General features: G+C 36.1%; 1 protein-coding gene across 1 annotated transcript; it reads left to right on the top strand.

Moving 5' to 3' along the window:
- The first annotated feature begins 12,126 nt into the window (after positions 1 to 12,126).
- On the top strand, positions 12,127 to 23,208 carry LOC105038882 (ferrochelatase-1, chloroplastic). Its single transcript, XM_073254225.1, is given in 12 exon segments — positions 12,127 to 12,443; positions 13,608 to 13,668; positions 15,743 to 15,831; positions 16,121 to 16,137; positions 16,140 to 16,471; positions 19,801 to 19,955; positions 20,228 to 20,324; positions 20,977 to 21,080; positions 21,188 to 21,314; positions 21,572 to 21,724; positions 21,925 to 22,025; positions 22,764 to 23,208. Coding segments are annotated over 12 exon segments (1,866 nt in total). The 3' UTR covers positions 23,077 to 23,208.
- The last annotated feature ends 783 nt before the right edge of the window (positions 23,209 to 23,991 follow it).

Raw genomic sequence — 23,991 nt, 5'->3', positions numbered from 1 at the left:
AGAAGGTGCTAGGACAGCGATAGTCCCCATCCCCTCTTTCGTGCCTTGCTCCTTAGATTCTATTATGAGGTTAACTAACACCTTCGCCATCTTCTCCTTCCCAATCTGGTTAGCTATCTCAGGAGAGAGCATATTGGTGTCGGATAGAAAATGATCACTCTAAGAGAGGAGGTGGATGAATCCACCTACAATGAAGCTTCGCACCAGCAACGAGCTCTAGTGCCTTTCTGACCAAATCATCCGCAATTGAGTAATTAGAGCCAATATTTTTAGAGGGGCCAGCTCTATTAGGAGAAGATGAACCCCCCCCCAACCTGATATGCAGCCTGAGAAAGAAGACATATAGTCGAGAAGTATGATAGTCGGGCCCAATCTGCTTTCCAAACAAGCCTAGGAGAGATGTTAGAGGAATGAGGTGTTGCAGCCCTAACATCCTTGATATTGATCAAGATTTTATATGCAACATCCTTCACGATAACATGAATAGAACAGAGAACATCTTCAATCCTTTCATAGAAAATAGAAGCTTCAAAGAACAATAAATTCTTAGCAACAAGATTCCTTGGGCTAATGATTTCGAGCTGGCCGAACCCAGAAGGTTGTGTAGATTGGCTTCATCTCTATAAAACTAAAGCTTGATGAAGAAGTTAAAGAGTTAATCTCTTATTAAGCTTGGGCAATGGGCACGTAGCAACAAAGCTCTAGATAGAAAGAGTATCAAGAAGTAGCCAGCTTCCATATAGATGGGATCCCAATCATACAAAGAATAGAACCACTATAGCTTCTGGGTATCTCTCTACAGGCTAAGAGGCTATACACTGTACATGAACAAACCATCTTAAGCACCCCTGCTCTGGCCAGTTCATGGTATCACTGCCCTTGATGAGCCTCCATGGGTAGAAAGATTTGCATGGATGTAGATCTTCTAGGGTAATACACCACCTTAATGGACTTTATATTTTTTGGACGAGCACAAATGAGAAAATCTCACTCCTTGATAGATGAAACATACCAACCTATTTTGACACTCACAAAGAAAATGATCTTGTACATCATAGCAAAAATAATAGCTATTATGAAATTGCATCGCTCTCCTTCTATTTGAGATAGTTGCTTGATCTGTCATAGCTTCTTTAAAAATGTTGGAAGGTTGCCTAGGGTTGATGCTGTCATGAAAGCCCGACTTTAGATGGTTGAGAGTAGGGACCAATGTTATTAAACCCGGCCCGAACTTTGACTCAGACAAGACGTCGGATTAGTGGATCAACGGTCCAACCGTCGGTTCAACGGTTGAACCGATGGAGGGATCCATGCGGAGAAGGAGGAGGAGGAGGTGGAGGGGGGAGGGAGCCGAGTGGAGGAGGAGGTGGAGAGAGGATGTCCCGGATGAGGAGAAGGAGGCGGAGGGTGTCGAGTAGAGGAGGAGGAGACAGAGGGAAGATATCCCGGATGGCAGAGGAGGAGGAGGCGGAGGAGAGCGGAGGAGAGGTTCCGGACCGAGAGAGAGAAGGAGGCGGAGGGGGTCAAGTGGAGGAGGAGGAGGCAAAGGGAAGATGTCCTGGATGGCGGAGGAGAAGAAGACAGAGGGAGGAGGGGCCGAGCGAAGGAGGAGGCAGAGGGAGGTCTCGATCGATAGAGAAGGAGGTAGACTGGGTCGAGTGGAGAAGGAAGAAGCAGAGGGAGGAGGTCGCAGATGGAGGCGGAGGGGCCGATCTTGCATCTATTCATCGGAGATTTGAAAAAAAAAAGTTACGCTGCTGTTACTCATCGAAGCTTCAATCATCTTCGTCGACTCATCTCCAGTCTCGTCCACTGCTGTTTGCTCGATCCTCGTCCTCGTCGGCCTGTCCACACTCTCCGTTCGCTGTCGCCGCTGCTGTCGCTGCCGACTTGATCATCGAGGAAGGAAGTCGGGACCCTGGGATCGGGAAGTCGAAGACTTGAAGGCGAAGTCGAAGGGACGATCGGGATGGAAGATAAAAAGAAATCGGGTTTGCCTTGATCGGATTTTACCGGGTCTGATGGTTCGCGGTCCAACTGGTCGGTTTGCTCAAATTTCATCGATTTTTAAGCACATCCGATTCAATTAGGCAACTAGCCCGATCCCATGGTCGGGTCATCAGGTTTTCGGATTGACTGGTCGGGCCGGGTCGGGTTTAATAACATTGGTAGGGACATTAGAGAAGAGGTCACATTATGGCCTCTTCAATGGACCCCAGAGGCTGGTGGGGTAGTCCTCTGAAGAAATAGCTGCATTAACTTCCACCTCTTATTGCATTAAAGGGGAACCACCTACCCATCTAGGTCATCCCAACAAAATAGCATTTTCTCCGATCAATTGGATAGGATGTGAAGGTCCAAAAGCAATACTCTGAAGGCAACCTATAGGGCCTATGCCAGCTTGACCTCCTTGGCTTTTCCAATTGTCTTGACCATGGACATTTTGATGCCAACCATCCTTTTTTATATTCTTTTAATCTCTTTGCCTGATGGACTACTTCTTATTGGATGTCTATTGTTTAGGCCAGCAACATGTTCTTCTCATGGTCTTCCTACATCAGGATAACAAAGTAGCATTCCTAACTATTCATGGCAACACCATCCCCCTCCATTTTCTCACCACCTATACTTCGTGTGTCCCTTTAACCTATCTTTCCAGACTCTAAATTGTCACTTTAAGCAGCCCTAGATTTAGGACATCCATCTCTTTTTCTTCTCAAGTTTATTCTCCATCCTTGGTATAACCACCCTATTTATAAATCCAAAAGATCCCAATGATGTCCATAGCATTGACATCCTAGAATTTAAATCAACATAAATAATGATATTTTTACCTTTTTTTTTCTCTTTTCCATCTAAAGAAAAAGTTAGTACATGAACCATATGGTGTGATATTCATTATTGATGACTAATAATGTAATAAAGATACAATAAGCTTTGTAAAATATTGAAGAATAGGATAGATTGGGTTATGTAGGAGAGTCTATTGCCCCAAGAACTATGATTTACATGTAAGTCAGAATTTTTCACCATGAAGCTGAAGATCTTATACACCCTTAGTGGCCATATTCATTGTTACCAAGCTACCTAGTCTCACTAAGAGACCCATCCATAGATCCCACATGGGACTCTCTATCTTTTCTTTAGAATCTGAGATGAATACAATACTGAAACAAGTATAGCATGACAAATTATAGGAATGATGGAATATCTATAAAAGGATGAAGACCATGGCATTTAGATGATGGTCAACAGATTCAGCATTCAAAACAAGGTGTTAATTGCTAAGTGGCTGGAGTTGCTTAGGAATGTCAAAAAAGTCTCATGTGATTACTGCATGGAGAAAGAAGATATAAAATAGAGTCTTATTTAAACTCTCAACTACTAAACTGAAGCAAGCTTATTGAATCGGCACTAAATTTGGGACCACTCAGCAATAAACAGAAATGGAAGACTATTTAGGGGAACATCCAATTGGAGAAATAATGAGAATGTGTAGGAGCAGAACACTATCACGTGTAGTGAGAAATTCTATTTACTTATCTTGATAGAGGGAGAGCATACAGTGGACATGTGGTTGGCCCAATTAACAGACAGTAGAGTTCAAATTCCATGTATTATTTGTTTTGCTTTGCAAAGATGTACACCTCTTGACAGCAACTATGTTATCGGATCATGGAGGGAGACGATCATCAAACATGGCATAGTAAGTCATGTCGACTTGCAAAGTATACATAGCATATTATCTTTAGATATTTGACAATCATCCATCTTCGTGATTAGATGATGTCGTGGTCATCGATGGGTGCATAGCTCTCTATGGTGTAAAACACACACCGTAAAAAGTCCTAACTTATGGGCATTATTAATTCTAGATATATTTGAAGATTCTAGTAGATGTAGAAGGGAGAATATGTTAGAAAATATGCAGGATTTCATGCATAAATTTTAAAATAATTTTGAAATATAACACAGCGAAATATGTAAATTAAATAATTTAATATACTAATACATGTAATCAGATTACTAAATCCTACAATTAAGACTTATAACATATCATATTGTATTTATAAATAAAAAAATAAAAACTTTGATATTGATCAAATCAATACCCTAGATCTAAAACAGTTTTAAATCTAAAACCTAGATCACATCTAGATAAGAGAAGAAATCAGATCTTTTATCTTCATGCGAGTCAAGAACTCCGCAGTTAAATTTTTTTGTTGTCTTTGGAGCCGCACACGCATTCGACCTCTACAGGTGATCTACACGAGGCTGCAACAAAATCGGAGGTTCATCGAACGAAGATTCGCTCGAAGTGCTAGCTTCTTGCAGATCTCTCCAGATGGTTAGTCTAAAATATTCTTTGAATCTCTTGGACATTCCAAGAGATAAAGAATATGAGGAGGAATAAGGGAGAAGTCAAACCTTTTGACCTCCCTAAAATCAGAAATAATATGTAAAAGAAAAGGATCCTAAGAGAAGACAGATCTTCTCTTTCAGTACATCAATGATTGATGTCCTAAGAATATTTCTGTACTAGGACATGAGAAGACCTTCTTCTCTAGATATTTTTTAAATTTTCAGATCTTATGATATCTATTTTTTCTCATAGAAAAATCTCATGATTTATGGAGAAGAAGGGTTCTAAAAGAAACCTTAAGAGAAGACCTTCTTTTCTTCTTCTTCTCTCATCAGAACATGATCAGATCATGTTCAAAATTAGATCACCATGCTCTAACTCATTGACCTTCTTTTCTTCTTCTTCTCTCATCAGAATATGATTAGATCATGTTCAAAATTAGATCACCATGCTCCAACTCATTGGAGCATAAATCCACCATGCCATCTCTCTCTCTCTCTTAGATTTTTATCACATAAAAATACAAAATAAAGAGGAAATAAACTGAAAAGAAAAATAATAAGAGAAAAATATCTTCTCTCTTACCTTTTGTTTCTACAAGACATCAACTTTTGATCTCTTGATAGATGACTCTTCTCTAAAGAATTTGATACCTCAAACCATCCATTCCATCCTCTTTCTCTCTTAGATTTTATCACATAAAAAATATAAAAAATAAAGAGAAAATAATATGAAAGAAAAATAATGAGAGAAGACAATCTTTTCTCTTACCTTTCTCTCTACAAGATATCAACCTTTGATCTCTTGATTGAAGACTCTCCTCCAAGAATTTTGGTGCCTCAAATCACCCATGCCTTCCTCTTTCTCCTCTGATATTTTTATCTAAAAGCCATAAATTTTTGACTCCTATTTGATAGCATATGGGGCGGCAACTTTTTATATGATAGACTAGGTCATAAAACCTAGTCTAACAAGGAGTCCATGGGGCGTCCAACTCTTGGATGCCCCCTCCCTCATAAATTTCGTGGAGAGCATGAAATAACTCACAAAAGGGGCTACAAAAAGAAGGGATAAGCTTGGGAAAAGTTGGTGCAAGAGAGGAGAGAAGAGTCCTTGTGAAGGGGGACTCTTTCAAAAAAAAGGATAAACCTAAACCACTTTCCATAATTAGCCAAATCTCTTTCCATATTGAATCAAATCAAATCTAATTCAAATATTTAGAATAAGTGATGTGAGATAACATTCTTTAGATATGAATATCAAGGAAAAATATCTAGAAATTAATTAGTGGGCGTGGGCTTGAGATTTCTTAGGTGGCGCAAGAGATGATATGGAATCCTAGTCTAACTAGGATTCTTATGTAGATTAGGTCAAACACTTTGAACCCAATCCAAATTAATTGTAACTTAATTAATGGTGATTCTAGTCCAACTAAAAGTTCAATTAAATTATATTTAATTCTGATTTAAATTCTAACTTAATTAAGAATTAGGTGCATACAAGTCCTAGTCGAACAGGGACTTGTTCTCCCTTACAATTGGCTTATCCAATAAATTAATTAGACTTAATCTAATTAAATTCACACTAATTCTAATTGAATCAAATTTAATTAGACTTGATCTCAGCCCAATTGCTCAATCAGATTGAGCCAATTAGCAATCCAATTGCTAATCGATCCTCCCGCAACACTTGCATTAGATCAAACATTAATCACATTGATCGTTTAATCTAAGAACGATTCTCAATCGTCGATTAACCATCAGATTAGGTTACAACTTCTTATGTGTGTAATCCTATAGGTTCAAACCTAAGTCAGTAGTACAGAAATCAATTTTTGTACCAGTTGAAGTAACCATCTAGCAATAGTTTTCGACGTCCAGATAGGTCGAATGTATGCAAAGCAACATTCTAAGAATCCTGACCCATGGTTACCATATAATTCATCTTTTTGATCAATAATGCTCAAGACGACTTTGAGTATGCTATCAATCACTCATACAAGTCATCTCTATTGTGTCTCAAAATTTTATAAATCTCGTGACTCCTCACGAGGATTATCAGGTCTAGATTTTGCTAAATTAAAACACAGCGAGACATTCTCTTTTTGAAGTTAATCAGGAGTGGTCAATCCCATCTTGACTCACACATCGACTTCATAAGTATTTGACTGTATCCAAAAATCTTTCGAACCTATATTGAAAATACAGGCAGTCCGGCATCAAAGTACAGTGAGTTGCTTGCAAGTCACCGTGGTGATCTCAGGTCGAAGGGATACTTATACCCATTGACCTTAGCTAACTATTCTTGATAGTAGAGTGTTACATTGGTCACATTCAATGCAGGTATACTCCTACATCTCATCTGGATGCCATATCAGTGTCTCCACACCACTTGGTTACGAGGATAACCAATGCATATGACATACAGCGACCTACACTTGATAACTTATCGTCCTTGTTAATAACTTATCATTTGATCGTGAATAATTTAAGAACCATCTGATAAATCTTTCTTTATCAATTGATTGTGGTTCTAAAGACTTCATCATAATTTAGGAGTTCATTTAAGGAAGATAGAATTTTTATGATGAACCTGCAAAATAACTATTATTATTAGATAATTTATATACTAATTTCAATCATCTACCACTTAGATGTTTGACTTTAGGACACATTTTCCAATAGAATATAAGTATTTTCTCAGAGGACAAATAAAGACATCCACTAGTTACTAATATTTTTCAATACTAAAGTCCCAATTATAAACAATGCTCAAGGGCTTGTGGTCTATGTCCAAAGGGACTCAACCCTAATCATTAAATCAGCTATGATAAACCATTCTCCCATGACGGTCTAACAATCTACTAACCTAAGCTAGCTTAACAATGGAAGGATTAAACTACATCTAGAGTATGGTTTATGATCAAAATCGAAATTAGAATTAGAATCTGAATAAGAATGGATTAGAATAGCCATATTCCTCAATATATTTCATTTATGACTGGAATCTGAATGGGGTTTGAATATTAGGGGGGATTTGAGATTGAATTTTGAAGAATTAGGGTATTTCCATTATTTTTCAAATCAGAATATGAATAAGACTCCCCCAACTAAACATTCAGAATGGAAGTTATATATTTCTATTCCCATTCTATATGCTGACTCCCCCCAACCAAACATACCCTTAAGGGTCTATTCTTTTGTGGGTAAAAAATTTGCATAAAAATCTATATTTTCTTAGATAAATATTTTTTAGATAATATTTAGATAGAAAATAATTTATCTATACTTTTTATATATAGAAAAGTGGTTTTGAAATCTGTTATCTATGTTCTTTTGCATTACACTTTTTTGGATAAGTTACTAAAATTTATCAATATTTCTCATAATATCTTTTATGCTTTTTAGTAACTGAGTTATTGGGTATTAAATGATAGAGGCATTAGAAATAATGATGGGGCATCTTGAGAATAAATTTAAATATCTACTTTATTGACTGATGGAAAAATGATTTAGCCACCCTCTAAGTGGATAATTTTTTTTCATTTCATGGATAAATGTTATCTATGGGAAGTAATTTATCCATCTTGAAAAATGTGAGAACATAGTTAAGTTGGTCAATAAAAAAGTTGATCAATTTTTTCATGATATTTATTTATCAAAGAATGGGCCCTAATAGGAAGAAGGTCCTCTTAGCTCATGCTTCAAGTCTAGACCAATCTTTTAACTCACTAGTTAAGAAATTACCTCATCATTCATCTTCAAGAAATCATTAGTGGTGTTTCAAATTTCTCCAGGATATTATGACCGAAGTATAGCATACCATCTTATCATGTAAAGATCATGGAAGTGGAGAGCCAACTTTGTTAAGGAGGTCAAAAAATCGATACCAAATATATTCTTTCCCTCATTGATTGAAATTCTAAAGATGTGTTAACTAGATGCTAAAAATCTAATGGGTGTAAAGGTACACCCTAATACCTACTTCTCTAAGTATTACCAACGATTGTTATGGTTTGTAACTATAGAGGTGCTATCAAGTTTTTTTTATTAAATACCTTCAAAATTAGAAAACTCGACCCTCATATTTATTACATTTTGAAATCAAGGATCTAAGGTGATGCAACCCTTAGAGCTTAGCATGATGCGGAAGACTTGCCTTGTGGTGTAAAGAAGTGTATTTCTTTAGCACAAATCTTTAGTTCGATTTAATTACCAAATTCTAAACCTTGGGCCTTAGATCTGATAAATGGTAGCACTTATGGCTTTTAATGACATTCAGTCTGAGAGATATCTTCAAATGTAATTTTTCTTTGTTTTTTAACTTTATAGGTAGAGAATTTTAACATAGTTGGTATTAGCTTTTTTTTTTTTTTTATTTTTTTAAATAATATGATTGGTGCTAGCTTAAAGAAGAAAGATGTGAAGGATTTCAGGGAGGGTCAAGAAAACAAAGAGTTCTAATCTTTCTTGAAAAATAATGTTTGATATCCTAGGATATTTGAAGTTCCCCATATATAGTGTAGCAATAGACAGGAAAGAGCTAGAGTATAAAAGTGACTAAACAGAATAGTATTTACTAGTTGTTGACTGCACAATTAGCTAGAGATTAAGGTTGTGCATTTATCTACAATTGGATTTGATCATAACCCTATTTTACTGAAAGCTGTTCCCTTAAGCAATAGGAAACCAAGATATTACTGCTAAAATCCAATCCAATGGGTGAAAAGTTGTTGTTGATAGATTTGCATGTAAAGATATTGATCTACTCTGTATTGGATGATCCACATGTAGGGAAAAAAGAAGAGCTTGAAGGTCATCAGAGCTGATCCTTTCAAGGGCCTTTTGATGCTTAAGTTAGATAGGGCATTGAAGAATAATAGGAGGAGGGGGAGGAGACCCGAAAGTAAAGAGAGAGTAGAGAGCATGTATGTATTTTTTCATGATGTGTACCTACTATATTAGGCCTCTTTTTATAGATGAAGAATTTTTCTCTCATTGGAGCTGGGATTTAGAGTACAAAGTCAAATGGAGAACTATCCCTGCACTTTTCTTATCTGGATCAATCCAAGAATATGAGTCCAATTGAAATTTATCCCTTGTATACCAAGTGTCAATCCATAATTGGTTGGTTTGATTTTGGTCATATCACATGCCCCCACTTTCAAGTCCAAACTATTTTTCTTGGTTTGGGCTATGGGCTGGGAAAATAGATAGGCCAGCCTAATTAGGTTAGATGTAATTCACTTCATCACACCTATTTATAAGTCATAGCCTATCTATTTTGCATATAAGAATTTTGGGCTAAATTTCTGAATTTTGGCAGGCTGTTTGGGTAGATCATTTTAAAATTTGAAAGGATTGACGTTTTATATCAAGAAAGTTGACAGTCAGTTTATGTGATAGCTCATAATAGCAAGGCACATGACACTTTGTTGGATCAAGAATACAATCAAATGTAGCTCTTCGGTAGATTTGAGCTACTGAAGGCTCTATATGAGGGAGATAAGCCTTGATCTCTGAGATGATTTTGAAGGTTGGCTTCTTAAGTCTTAGCTCTTTTATATCAGCTCTTAGGAGTCTACATCTTTTAAGTTGGCTCACAGAAGTAATGATCACTTTAGGTATGCTTTTAAGAACCTAACTCCTTTAAGTTAGCTCATAGGAGTAGTTATCATCTGAGATTAGCTTTTAGGAGTCTAACCCCTTATTGTTTGAGTTTAGCTTATAGGAGCAATTATCATATGAGGTTGGCTTGCAAGAGTAGTGATCACCTTTAGGTCAGCTTCAAGGAGTTGTGATCATTTGATGTCGGCCTTTTGGAGCGTACCTCTTATGGGTCCGCTTTAAGATGCTATGATTATGTAAGATCCACTCTTAGGAGTCTACCTCCTATAGGTCTACTTGTAGTTCTTTTCTAAATAAATTCCCCAAGAGCCTTAGTGCCTTAGGTTGGATTTTCAAACTGAGAGCCATCTAGATCGGCTCTTTAGCTTAAGAGCTGTCGAAGTTAGCTCTTCGATCTAAAATCTTTAAGGTCAACTCTTCGACTTGCAAGCTGTTTAGGTTAGCTCTTTGACCTAACCAACTTCCAGGTTAGCTCTTCGACCTAACCACCTTCTAGGTTAGCTCTTCGACCTTTGCCCCTATAATCTAGCCTTTGAATGTCTTAAGCTTGAAGGTCGGTCTTTTGTAAGTTATTATTGCCTGAGGTCAGCTCGTAGAAGTTGCAACCTCTTTTAAGACAGATTTTAGAAAACTGTTTGCATATGAGTTTAGACCCTTGTCCCCTAGTCTGGCCTTCAAAGGTAGTTAAGTTTTAAATTCTGCTTGTTGGATAATTCTTTTAGGTTATATTGCAGGAATTGCTATCGACTTAGATCAATTTATTCTTATCTCTGTACACCCTCACTAATTATTATTTACATATATATTATTATTCTTTATTAAATTTTTATTTACATATATACCCTTACTAATGCATTTAAACCCTTATAAATATCTAAATTTACATGTATACTATCATAAATTTACTACTTGCATGTATGCCTTTACAAATTATATGTTTTTGCGCATTCGACCTTATAAATTATTATTATTATTTTTTGCATATATACCCTTAACTCAATAAAGATGGACATGTAAAAATAAAATAAATTATAATGATATAAACACAAATAGTAACGTGTGTGAGTATATAAGCAAAAATAAATAATTTATAAGCTTATGCATATAAATAGCAAGTTTGCAAGGATATATATATAATTTCAGATAATTATAATGACATATGTGTAAAAAAATAAACTATAAAGATATAAATGTAAATAGGAAATTTATGAGGGCATATAATATTTATAGGAGTATATATATGCAAAAACCCATTCTCCATTTACTTTAGGCTTGGGATGTTTACTAGCCCTGCTTGTCCAAACTAGGCCCGCTTGGCTGGCCTAGGAATTCCATGGGCCATTATCCCTAGCCCAGCCCAGAGTGGGTTGGAGTAGGTATTTGAAGTTCTCCTTCGAGATATAATTTCAGATATTTATAATGATGTATATGTTAAAAAAATAAATTATAAAGATATAAATATAAATAAAAAATTTGTGAGGGTACATAATACGGAAAACTAGAGATAAATCCCTAGTTCTACTTTCAAATTAAAAGCAGGTCCCTACTTGAGTTTTATGTAAAAGTAGTTTCTCATTCCAAACATAAATTAAAAATAACTCTCTATTTTTGGTTGAAATGACTCTTATATCCTTATACAATAAGGCAGTATTCTTTTATAATAAAGCAGTACTGTTTTATAATAAGACAATACTGTTTTATAATACTATTATATTACAATAAGATAATACTGTTTTATAATAAGATAATATTATTTTATAATACCTTTACATTATAATAAGGTAGGACTGTTTTATAATAAGACAGTACTATTTTATAATAAGACAATATTATTTTATAATATCTTTATATTACAATAAGATAGTATTTCTTTATAATAAGGTAGTACTACGTTACAATATGACAGTATTGTTTTATAATGTCGCAGTATTGTTTCAGTGTTGTTTTATAATTGCAGGGGCAATTTGATCATTTCATATCATTTGGGGAGTTAATTTTAAGTTATGTTTTAAATGAAGAATATTTTTTACTTGAAATTTAAATAGGAAAAATTTTTAAATTTAAATTCAAATGGAGATTTTTTATTAGTTTATCCTACATAATATTTATGTGCAAAAAAAAAACCAATCCCCATTCATGGTAGGTTCGGGATGGTTATCAGCCCTGCTTGCCCAGGCCAAGCCCGTCTGTCCGGCCCGAGAATTCCATGGGGCTATTGTCCCCAGCCCAGCCCAGCCCAGCCCAGCCCAGGCCAGGGTGGGTATTCGCAGTTCTCCTTCGGTTCCCTTTGGGGTGGGTTGGGGTAGGTGGTCGAAGTTTCCTTTGGTTCTTCAACAGTCTCCAACCCTAGCCCCTAGGGCATTCCTCTGCTCTCCATCTTGGGTGTTCGAACAGCGAGCGGCGGCATTCGACGGCGATCATAGGCCACCGGCGAAGATCCAAGACGCCTCAAGGTATGCCCCTCACTCCCTCTTCCCTCCTCGCGTTTTTTTTTTTCAAAGTAATTAAATAAATTATCACCTCTCTCCCGTGGAATCCCCTAAACAAAGCACATCCTCTGTCAGAGAGGCCTTCTTGGAAGAGTTGATGGATTTCGAGGCCTTCGCTGTCTTATTTCCTCCTTTGTCCGTTTCTTTGCTTATTTTGCTGCCGGTTTTGTATGATTTGTTGTTATTTGTCTTTTTTGCTTTTATGATCTGAAATTTGCTTTGTTTTTTGTACTTTTTTAGTAGTAATTGTTTAAATTGATCATATGTGTACTTAGTTTAAATTGATCAATTGTCATTTTGGAGTGTTTTCTATGGATTTGAATCCATATCCACGTCCAGTAAATAATGTATGCAATACAATCTGAGGTAAGACAAAAATATGTGGCATTCGACAAGTATTTTTTTTTCAAATAATAAAACTATGGTAAACTAGAAAGCTTTATTAAATAGAACTTACGTGTTGGTTGTTAGGGATGTATCCTAGAGTCATTTGAGATGGATAATTGATTGAAGGCAATGCAACTCTTGGTTAATAATTGAAATTTTTTTGGGTATATATATTATTTTCTGAATTTTGTGCAAAGTCTGTCACCTAAGCCGTCACCTAATCATCTAGGCTATAGAAGGGCCATCACCTGGCGTTGCCTAAGCTATTTGAGAATTGTGATGTCTATCTTGGCAGCAATGGAGGACAACTTGTATTGGTGCTAGGAGAATAAAGAATGGGGTCGCTGGGAGGTATATTTCCAGCGTTAGATGAGGCATGTAAATTATACAGTGAAGAAAGGGGGTTTAGATTCTACAAAATTACGGGTGATCCCAGCTCAACTAGTTAGTTTTCAGATATAGAAGATGCAAGATTTCTCAATTCATCTCCAAAGGCTTGATGGAGACAAGTTGGGTCCTTTCAGCAGCTGGTTATGAACAAGCATAGGCAGTAACAATATCCTTAAGGTGATTAATCTTTCAACATTTCTCTAACTTCATCTCAATAATGACACAATGCATATGTGAGAATTGCATTGAACAAAAAATAGAAACATCATAAATTAACAATTAATAGTATTCTCATGATAATACAAAACAACATCATGATTCTGAATTCCCTCTTGCCCTTGCCCTCACCAGTTACAGTCTTACATGTGGTGCTCAAGAAATCTTTGCACAGATTTTGTGCTCGGACCTAATGGTTGTTAGTTGAAAGATTCCCATGCCATCTTGAACCAACATCTCCATACATACAACAGCCTTGATTACCCAGATTTTTTTTTTTGAAAAAAAAAAAATCAGAGTTCCATCTTCATGTGATTTTTGGGCCCTTGGATCTGCATTACATACACAAATTATCAGGTTTTCCTAAAACCTTCTGAATTAAGCAATAACCACTTGATACACGGTGGTCTTTCCATTAATTTACTATGGAAGCCCTGAGAGGAAAATGAATTCTCTTGGCTCTGCCCAAATCCCTTCTGAACAACACTCTAGAGGTTATATTAGACTGTAGATAGTGTAATGGTCCTTCTTGGTTAGCAAAAGATATACCATGTTGAGGTTACCAGAAAAATGGCATCCTCGAAGCCATCAAGGGGAGGTAGTTGCATGCTTAGACTTCAGCATAGAGAGGAGTCCAACGGGTTTAAGGAGCACTAGTTTGCCAGGTCATTGGTCACAACACTCTTTAGAGGGATCCCTTGAGGTTGGTGAGGATGTGAGAACACCGTGCTCTTGGCCTCTCATAAATAAACTGGTGGTGGCATAGATCCACGTGATTGATGCATCTAAATTTACTGTTAAGGCACATGGAACTTAAATTGATAGATGAGTTTGCAATGAAAGCTGAGAATATCATAAAAACTTGCATCTTTTGGGTGGTGATTTCCCGTATCAAAATCTAGTAGGGGTACATGGTCAACAGCTTCACTTTAAGGATCGGAAACCAAAAATTTTGGTTCAAATGTAATTCCAGTCTTCTCAGTGAATTATCATGCAGAATATTGATTGATTTACATGCGTATCTCAACTTGGTGCTGCAATGACTGCACATCATTTATAATCTCATCAAGCATCTCTGCTTTGCTAGTTACCTACAATTTCCAAAATGTTCAAGCTTAAACTATATTCATCAAAAAGTGACAATCCCTAAAGGCTTATGAGCAATTGAACTTCCTAATCATCCCGTAGTTGTAACTTATTGCAACCTGTCACTTTCATTTCTTTCACTAATCTTCTCTTTTCTCACCTAGTAAATTATGAAAGAAGGCATTAACAAAAGATTGCTCAAGACAGCTGTAAAACTTAATAAAGAGGTCAAGAAAACCATTACAAAAGCCAAAAAGATTGATATAATATTTAGACAGAGAGCAAAGAAATGATTGTGATCATAGGGGATTGATCTTCAATTGCATTTTTAATAAGTGCAATTGCAAAAACTTAATAATCAGATTGATTCCTGAAATTCTGCATTTACATCATGTTATGATGTTTGGAAAGATTCAATTTGAGCTTTGAAAGATAAATTTGGTAAGGGAAATGATTTACAAAGTGATATTATAAGCTACTGTCATATTATGAGATTCATATTTTAATTGGACTAATTTTCATTTAAGGTCTTAAATTTCGTTGTGCATTTTGTAATGTGGATCAACTGTTATTTCTGGTTTTCAAAGGAGGTGTTCTTGAGAGGATTGCTAAATATTGGTTGTTCTAAGGTTCACCATCTCGGTACTAGACCTTGTACTAGTACTATGCTGGTACAATGTCGGTAGGTCTTGAATGGAGGTCGGTTCAGCATACTGAAACTCGATACACCATCTATACCTAGTCTTAATTCAGTACCAATATGGTATGGTATATCTAGTATGGGGTGGTACGCTCTGGTTCAGCAAATCTGGTTCTACTTATGTCACGACTTGAAAATAATTTAGTCAATCTAGTTACATGAACATTGTAAGCCTTATTGTAACTTACCTGTCATGTTCTTTTATTGTGTTTCAATTACCATGGTCCCCTGGATTTGACCTTTTGTTTAACACAATTGTCTTGTGGAAGATGTTGGTCACACTTATAGGAAAGACATTTAATGAATTTTAATTTCTGTAATTGTACATATATATCTGACTGAATATTGTACTTGTGTGCTGTCCATGATATACTATTCACACGGTGGCAACTAGCTAACTCAAATTTTTGAGTTAATTTGTTCAATTATGATTGAACTATATTGCCATATTTGTCCTTTCAGGTGAAATTACTGTTAAATCTAGTTTGAAAGCTTGAAAGCCATGGGATCTGGAGTTCTCCACCTCAAACTCTCTGGTTTTTGTCATCGAAGAACTAACACTTCCCCAGAATTGTAAGTCTTGAGTTGCAGGTTATCCATGCTTGGTGATAATTCTTGTTTAACTATCTATATTTCCCTTCTTTTTTGGGGTGAGGGTGGAGTTTACTGGAAGAAAGTACTTCTAGTAGATTATGCATCTATGATCAGTTATAAACTCACCTTGTTCTGATCTTAATTTTCCTCGATACACCTGATTTTTAAAAACAAGCTGATTCCTGTTTTATTTTTAAAGCAAAAACAAGTTTTTCTCATATACTGCATTTGTTTCATAGATTAGATTTTGATGGCTATTTTTCTTCAGGTCATGCCACAGGATAAGGGCTTTACATTCAATGCCACATCTACCTTCCATTGTTTATGGGAAGACTCACAAAGAAGCAAAAAACCATTAGAGATAGTTGCAATCTCACATCTTGCCTCAGCGGATGGCAGTGACAATTTTACCAAAACATCTTTACTTAAACCAGTTAAGAAGCAACATCTAAATGGGAAAACATTTTTTTCCACTGAAGCATATGTTCTTGATGGAGAAGTTATGGGAGTTTCTTCAGATATTGCACAGGAAAGGGTTGGGGTGCTGTTATTGAACCTTGGTGGTCCAGAGACCCTTCATGATGTTCAGCCATTTCTATTCAATTTATTTGCCGATCCAGTATGTGACACAACTTAACATTGTTTTGAGGTTTAACTGATATGCAACGAACTTAAATATTTGTATCAGAAATTGTTTTGTCTGCCTTCACATTTTTGGTTGCAAACTTTTTTCCATCTTGAAATTTTGGCTGATACGGACTTTGGGGGTCATTTTTTTTATTGCAATTGGTATTAATATTTTTCATGTCTTCATTTCTTTACATTCTAGGATGCATATTGTTATTTTAAACTTAGATTTTTTTGTGAGATAATTTAGAATAGTCAATGCTGTAGCCCACTCAGAAATAGAGAAAAGTTAGATTTTTGTTTGTGAGATTATTTAGAATATTCAGTGTTGTGGCCCATTGGGAAACAGAGAAAAGTAGAACTTTCAGATATTGTTAGCTACCAAGAGCTCAAATTTTAAAGATGCGCACATTACCACTTGTTAGATTATCATCAAAGAATAAAATTATCACACATAAAGATGGGAAACATAATTTTATTACTTTTTTTTTAAAATTTTTTGAGTAAATTTTGCTCATATAGTCTGAGACCATTGAAGCTACCAAAATTGATGTCTAATTTCTTTGTATACCTTTTCAGTTTTTCTTATTTGTCTAGTCTTAGAATTTAATTGATAAAATGCTGGAAGTATTAAACCTGTTGTCATGCCCCCAACCCTTGATTCACTATTCGAGGGCATGACAACTGCCGCACGCTCATAGGGTTTGGCTCTATGAGGATGCAATGCATTTCACCTGTCAATAAATCAACATAACTTGGAATCATCTAATTCAATTGCAGGCAGAAGTGATTATCAGAACAACTAAACTATTAAATTGAAATATCATATAAAATCATACACACCACCCTAAGTCATAAATAGAGATATATTTTCAAAATTTACAATTCAAACTATCAGTATCTAAGTACTATACATAACTCCAAACTATACTTTAATAAATATCACTAATCACAACCAAGCACACTAACTAGGAAGACGGCCTTACCTCCATTTACCATCCCCAAAAAGTTGATACTGGCCTGGTCCTTGGTCTCTCGATCTGAAAAATATAGGTGAAAGTTTATGAGTTTCACAACTCATTAAGTAACAAATTTATTTTACAGGAATGGATGAAATAAAATTACATGATTCAACTAAATTACAGTATATAAATCATAGTATATTTGTATAGGTAAACTTCATAAATCTTACTTTTGGTAATATTCACATACTGAAGCAATACGTTTTATCTTTTCAATAATGTACACAATGAATCAATACTTGGAATCAGAGTAAGAGTATCTAAGTTTCATGATCATACTACCAGGGTATTTGGTTTCTAATTTTCACTTTATAGCCCATGGCTACAGTAGTACTTAACCCCTATAGTGTAGGTCACTCCACATTTAACCCCTATATGCTGGGTCATTAGTAAGCAAACATCGAGGACAGTGATCACATGGCTGCACTTAACTCATGTGACTTAGGTCAGTCCATATTTAATTCCAATGGTTTGGGTCACATGACCATATTTAATCCCTGTGGCATGGGTCATACCACATTTAACCCCTGTGGCATAGGTCATATAATTACATGCCAGATCCATACGTAATCATGCTAAGAGTCAAGTGATACACATATATATACGCATGTAAATCTTTCCTTTTTTAGTACCATTTTCCACTCTTGCAATTAAACGTGCAATATTTATAATTTTACATGCTTGATCCCATAATGATAATTCAATCATATCATTGATTAGCAGAATTACAATGGTAAATCAGATCATATAAGTATGAAATTTCATATGTATTTTGTTATGGGAATATGATATTAATTTGCACACTTGATTTCAAACAAAGTATAAATGTTACTTACCTCAAAAATGCCAACCACCAAGTAAATAGATCACTTCACAGGGTTCCTTGGGACCTAATAATACAAAAACCACATACATGTATGGAATCAATGCCAGGCTAATATTTTAAAATAACTTTTAAAATTCTCTGAAATTCTGAAAATGTCAATTTCTAAATTAATGACTGTTATAACAAGGGAACGACTATTATTCTAATACCCAAGCCACAAACCTTGCCTTGTTGTACTCTACAGTGCGATAGGAGGCAGCACCATGCGAGCCCTTACCTACAGCCTCACACATGCCACCCACAAAAGGGGGAAAATTGGGAGAGAAAGGAAAAAGGAGAGTGAGAAAGAGTGAGTAGGTCGTGGAAAAGAGGGCATGGCTGCCCTTTGTCTACCAATACATACACACACAAAGGGACAAGGAAGAGATAGAAAGAGAGGGAGAAGAAGAGGAGGAAGGAAGAGAGGGTGGGAAAGGCCATTCCCTTCCTCTTCCTTTCTTTTTAGTTCCACAAGAAGAGAGAGAGAGAGAGAGAGAGAGAGAGAGAGAGGGTGTGGGAGTGAGGGGGAGCATGGAAGAATGAGGGAGAGAGCTGGCTGGGTGGGATAGTTGTGATGGGAGAAAAAGGGATGAGATGTGGTTATGTGAGGGGTACCATGGTTCTGATTGAACAGGGGATTCGTCTGGCTGGGTGGGGTGGTCACGATGGGAGAAAAAGGGTGTGAGAGACGGTCTTGTGAGGGCGCTGCAGTTCTGTTTGAACAGGGATTGATCCCCTGTTTTTGTGCTCTGGATAAGGATGACCGCTGCCCGAGGGCATCACTTGAACAGGCGGGCCAGTTTCAGTTGGGCCTGCTAGGCCATAGTCGGCTGGGTTGGGTATCACACCTATCAAATCTGAAATTCGTTTTGAAAGACTGAAAATGGAACCAAGAAAAAAATTTTAAAACTTGAAAACAGAAAGATGAGGGAGAGAGTAGAGGACAAGGAGAGGTGGCTGAAGAAAGAGCTGAGATGAGGTTGCCTTTTGTTTTATAATTGGGTTATGACAACTATTTGATGGTCGACAAATAATTAACTACCTATTATATTGTTGATGGCTGAAATATTTGTGCACAACAACGAGATTTAATTTCAAAAATGCATTCTAAAGTGAAATAATATCAAATAACTTATACACATTTAGCACAGTTCATCAAACATGAAGTATGTTGGGTCCAACTGACATCTTTGGGAGTACTTTCTCGGTAAATTCAGACAAAGTGTAATTGCAAGATTTAAAGGTAAACATGTGTGTCCCGAAACCATAATATCTCCAATGATTTCAAATGCATTACATGTACAAGATGATTTTTTTTTTTTGTCAAGAATATTCAGTTTCACTTTGCATGGACCATAAATTGCTGTCTTGAGAAGTTATCATTTAATTTCAAACCGTATTACATAAGTAATAAATTTTCCATTTTTATAAAAGGATATAATACGGTTGCCGAGGTTATTTCGATTTCTTCAACGACCACTAGCCCAACTAATATCTGTTCTGAGAGCTCCAAAGAGTAAAGAGGGATATGCTGCTATTGGTGGTGGGTCACCTTTGCGAAGAATCACAGATGAGCAGGTATGAATCTTGTTGTCCCATTACTTTTCTTGAAATATAAGTTGTGGTCCTTGAGTTTTAGACCAGGCACTTCTTGAGATTATAACAGAAAGCATAATAATTCATCCTTATTATTTTTATTTCTTGGGTGATTTTCCAACTTTTTACTGCACAATTAGGTGTTTTGTGGGCTTGTAGTCAGAAATTGCAAAGCTTTCATTTTTCTTTCCAAAAGAATACAAACAGTGATTTAAGTATATATGCGAGCAAGATGTTGATTTGTATTAGGACCCATCTTAGGCAGTGCGCTAAGAGTGGCTCTGGAAGAGAAGAACCTGCATGCAAATGTTTATGTTGGAATGCGATATTGGTACCCCTTCACTGAGGAAGCCATTTATCAGGTTTGTCATTTTGCAATTTTAGCATGTAGGCAATGATCTGGTCAGTGCTCATATGGAAGATACATGTTCATTATGGTTTCTGAGTTACAGATTTTGTTTTCCTCAATTGGTTATCATCTGTCTGTTTCCATTATTGTTGAGTTGTATGGTTTTAGTTTAACAGTAAAATAACATCTGAAGTGAAAGCTTATCTAACTTCCCATTTGGTGATGAAAATTGCAAACATTCTGGATAACTTTTTTGGGATCTTTAATTTGTTCCAGATAAAAGCTTATTTTGCAACGAGATTCAAACCTTAAGTTTTAATTAGATTGTGAACTTAACTGCAAAGGTCAATTGAAAGCTCTCATTTTCATATTTTATTATGCAAGCTTTGTAATGTATCAAATTGAATATCCACTGTCTTACAGCAATTTGGAGTAGTATATTATTGTTGTTTGTTAGTTGCATTTGACCTTGCTTTGCGGAAACAAAGTTGATGTTGGTCATTCCCTTTGTTTCTATAAGTATAATGGGATGCTATGTGGATATCAAACTTGCTTAAACTGAGCTTGCTTTAAATTGTATTTACTATAATCTCGGCAAGTATTAACATGTTGCATCCCTATTTACATTTATCCTTTTTTTTTTTTTATAATGCACATGGGTACAGATTAAAAAGGATAATATTACGAAGCTTGTTGTTCTACCACTTTATCCTCAATTCTCCATATCTACAAGTGGATCAAGCATCCGTCTTCTTCAGAGTATCTTCAGGTAGATTAGTAACTTCTAGTTCTTGACTTCATTTTCCCAAATTCCTACTCAAATTTCTGGCAAGCTTTTCCCTTGAATGGATTTACTGAATATAAGTCTAATGTCAGGGAAGATGCTTACTTTGCAAGATTGCCAGTTTCTATCATTGAATCATGGTACCAACGGGGAGGTTACATCAAATCAATGGCTGACTTAATAGAGAAAGAGTTATCAAGTTTCTCTGAGCCTGAAGAGGTAATCTTATATGTACTTGTAATGGTGATACTAATAGTGACCCATTGATATGTGTGTGGTGATTAGTTAACCAGAATGTTTACATTTTCTGGACAGTTCGATGGATATGATCACTCTTGGACTATCTAGGCTTGTTTGTCTAATAACCCAGCTATATGTTGGCATACTTGTCTAGGACCCTGCTACCATGGACACATGAAAACCAATAATGGTTTGTTCAATTTTTGTGATGTTTCATCTTTCTTGTAAAATGGTAGGTCATGATATTCTTCAGTGCTCATGGAGTCCCACTTAGCTATGTGGAGGATGCAGGAGATCCTTATAGAGATCAAATGGAAGAATGTATCACTTTAATCATGGATGAATTAAAATCCAGAGGAATTCCCAATAACCACACCCTTGCTTATCAGGTATTGTATATGGAATCAGAGGTCAAAAGTTGGTAAAATTTTTAGGTCTACATGCTTGTGAGTTGTTGTGCAATTGTATTCTTTGGTATCTAGGGGATGAAATGTAATTTAGAATGAACTTGGATGGTAAGTCCTGTTCTGAAATGTTAAGGTGAATGTTTTTTCAGAAGCACTTAACATTTTTCTCAACTTCTTTTTAGAGCCGAGTTGGGCCTGTTCAATGGTTGAAGCCTTATACCGATGAAGTTATAGTTGAGCTTGGTCAGAAAGGTGTAAAGTGTCTTCTGGCTGTTCCAATAAGGTATGTATTTTTATATGAATGCAATTCCATTTGAACTGTTTTGTTCTTCAGATAGCTTTAACCTCCAAAAGCAACCCTTTCTTTTGCAATAATTGTTTTCCCATTTGTCTTTTAAATGTTTAGATCCATTTTTTATGCAGTATGGTGCTCATTTTGGTGGTGGCATATCCACACAGCCAATAACATCTAATTCTTTTTCAAGTCTTATTTGCCTAGTACTTGTACAATTATCCAAAAAGTAATATTTTTTAAGGTACCCTTTTGCTGTACTGCCCCATATCATTCTCCACACATGTTTCTGCTGGCTGCTATGTCCATACTTAGCCTCCGAATTTCTTGGACTTTTGTATCATGTGGTGTATGTTCAACTCAAAAATCTTGTAGGTTTCATAGAGAACACCTAATTCTTTTGTTGAGTGGTGCTCATAGCTGAGCATCCTCACCATGTCTCTGTGTGGATAATCGCTTGGCAAAATTATCCTATGGATTGTTGTTGCTTGTCATAACACTTTGCTTTGACAATGGAACGGTTGACATAAGTGAGGGGATATGATGCTCCCATCCATTTTTTCATTGCTCAAAGGCACAAATATAAATTTGCACCTGCTTGATGCTATCCCACATAGAATTGATAGTGTAGGTTACCTGAACACAAAGCAACGTTCTTTGCACCAGGAACATACTTAGTCTTCATGTCTTGATGATAATATTATATCTTATGCTGCCATGTCAAAACAGTTTTGTAAGTGAGCATATTGAAACTCTGGAAGAGATTGACATGGAGTACAAGCATTTGGCTCTACAGTCAGGCATTAAGAACTGGGGCAGGGTACCTGCTCTGGGTTGCACTTCTTCTTTCATCTCAGATCTAGCAGATGCGGTCATAGAAGCTCTCCCTTCGGCTTCTGCTGTGTCAAGCACAAAGGACACATGCAGAGATGCTGACATGGACCCAGTACAATATGCAATCAAAATGTTCTTCGGGTCGATATTAGCCTTCATTTTGCTGCTATCACCTAAATTATTCTCTTCATTCAGAAATTCTATCTAACTATTTTGTTGCAGGGTCAGGCTCTGCTCATTATATGGTAAAACTCAAAAGTGATTATAGTTGACAATTGTAATAACAAACTCAAAAGAATAATTGAATGTAATGTACATGGGTGTAACACACCCTTTCATAGTTTACAGAGTATGTTTGCTTAGTTTCATATTTGTTCTTAACCTGCCATAGGTTTGATATGGAGTCGGATGGTCAAGATTTTCATCTTGATACAGGATCCTAATGTTTGATTGTGATCATCAGCGTTTAAGCATATCAATAATCATACATTTGTTTGAATGAAAATTCATTATATGTTCATTTTCATTTGAATTTTGGATTAGATGAGCTTGTAACTTTGCTATCCATTTGGTAGTTAATCTTAAATGACAAATTGAGATAAGTGGAAAACACTTGTTATCATTTTCTAATAACAGTTGATGATAGCCTAGCCCTTTTTTCTTAAATTTTGAAAGTTTGGATTGGATGATAGCCTAACCTATGAGGCTGTTATTCAATATACAACATCACAATTTCATGAAGGCACATTTATGTATTTATTATTGTGTATCTGTTAAATCTTCTAACACATTAAAGGGGTGTTTAGGGCTCTCTCCCTTAGCACCATGTGTCGCCTATTTAAGGGGTTCTGAACTCCCCTAGGAAAAAGGGGGATGGGCAGAGAAAAAAGGAAGAGGAGTTTGGAGCCGGTTAGTGTTGCATCTTTCGAAAGTATGATTAATGTTCTTTCACGGCTTTAACCATAAGATCATGCTTTGCATACTTTCCAGAGCATGACAAACATCTACCATCATCTGCAGTATAGATCACTAAGCCCACATTGTGCTTTGAAGGATGTGCAAAGCATGATCTAACGGTTGAGGTCATGAAAAAGATCAATTATTCTTTCACTTAAAAGATACA

Source organism: Elaeis guineensis, chromosome 1 (genome assembly GCF_000442705.2).
Source record: "Elaeis guineensis isolate ETL-2024a chromosome 1, EG11, whole genome shotgun sequence".
Classification (NCBI taxonomy): domain Eukaryota; kingdom Viridiplantae; phylum Streptophyta; class Magnoliopsida; order Arecales; family Arecaceae; genus Elaeis; species Elaeis guineensis.
The sequence above is the reverse complement of the archived record's forward strand: the minus strand, read 5'-3'. Positions and strand labels throughout refer to the sequence as shown.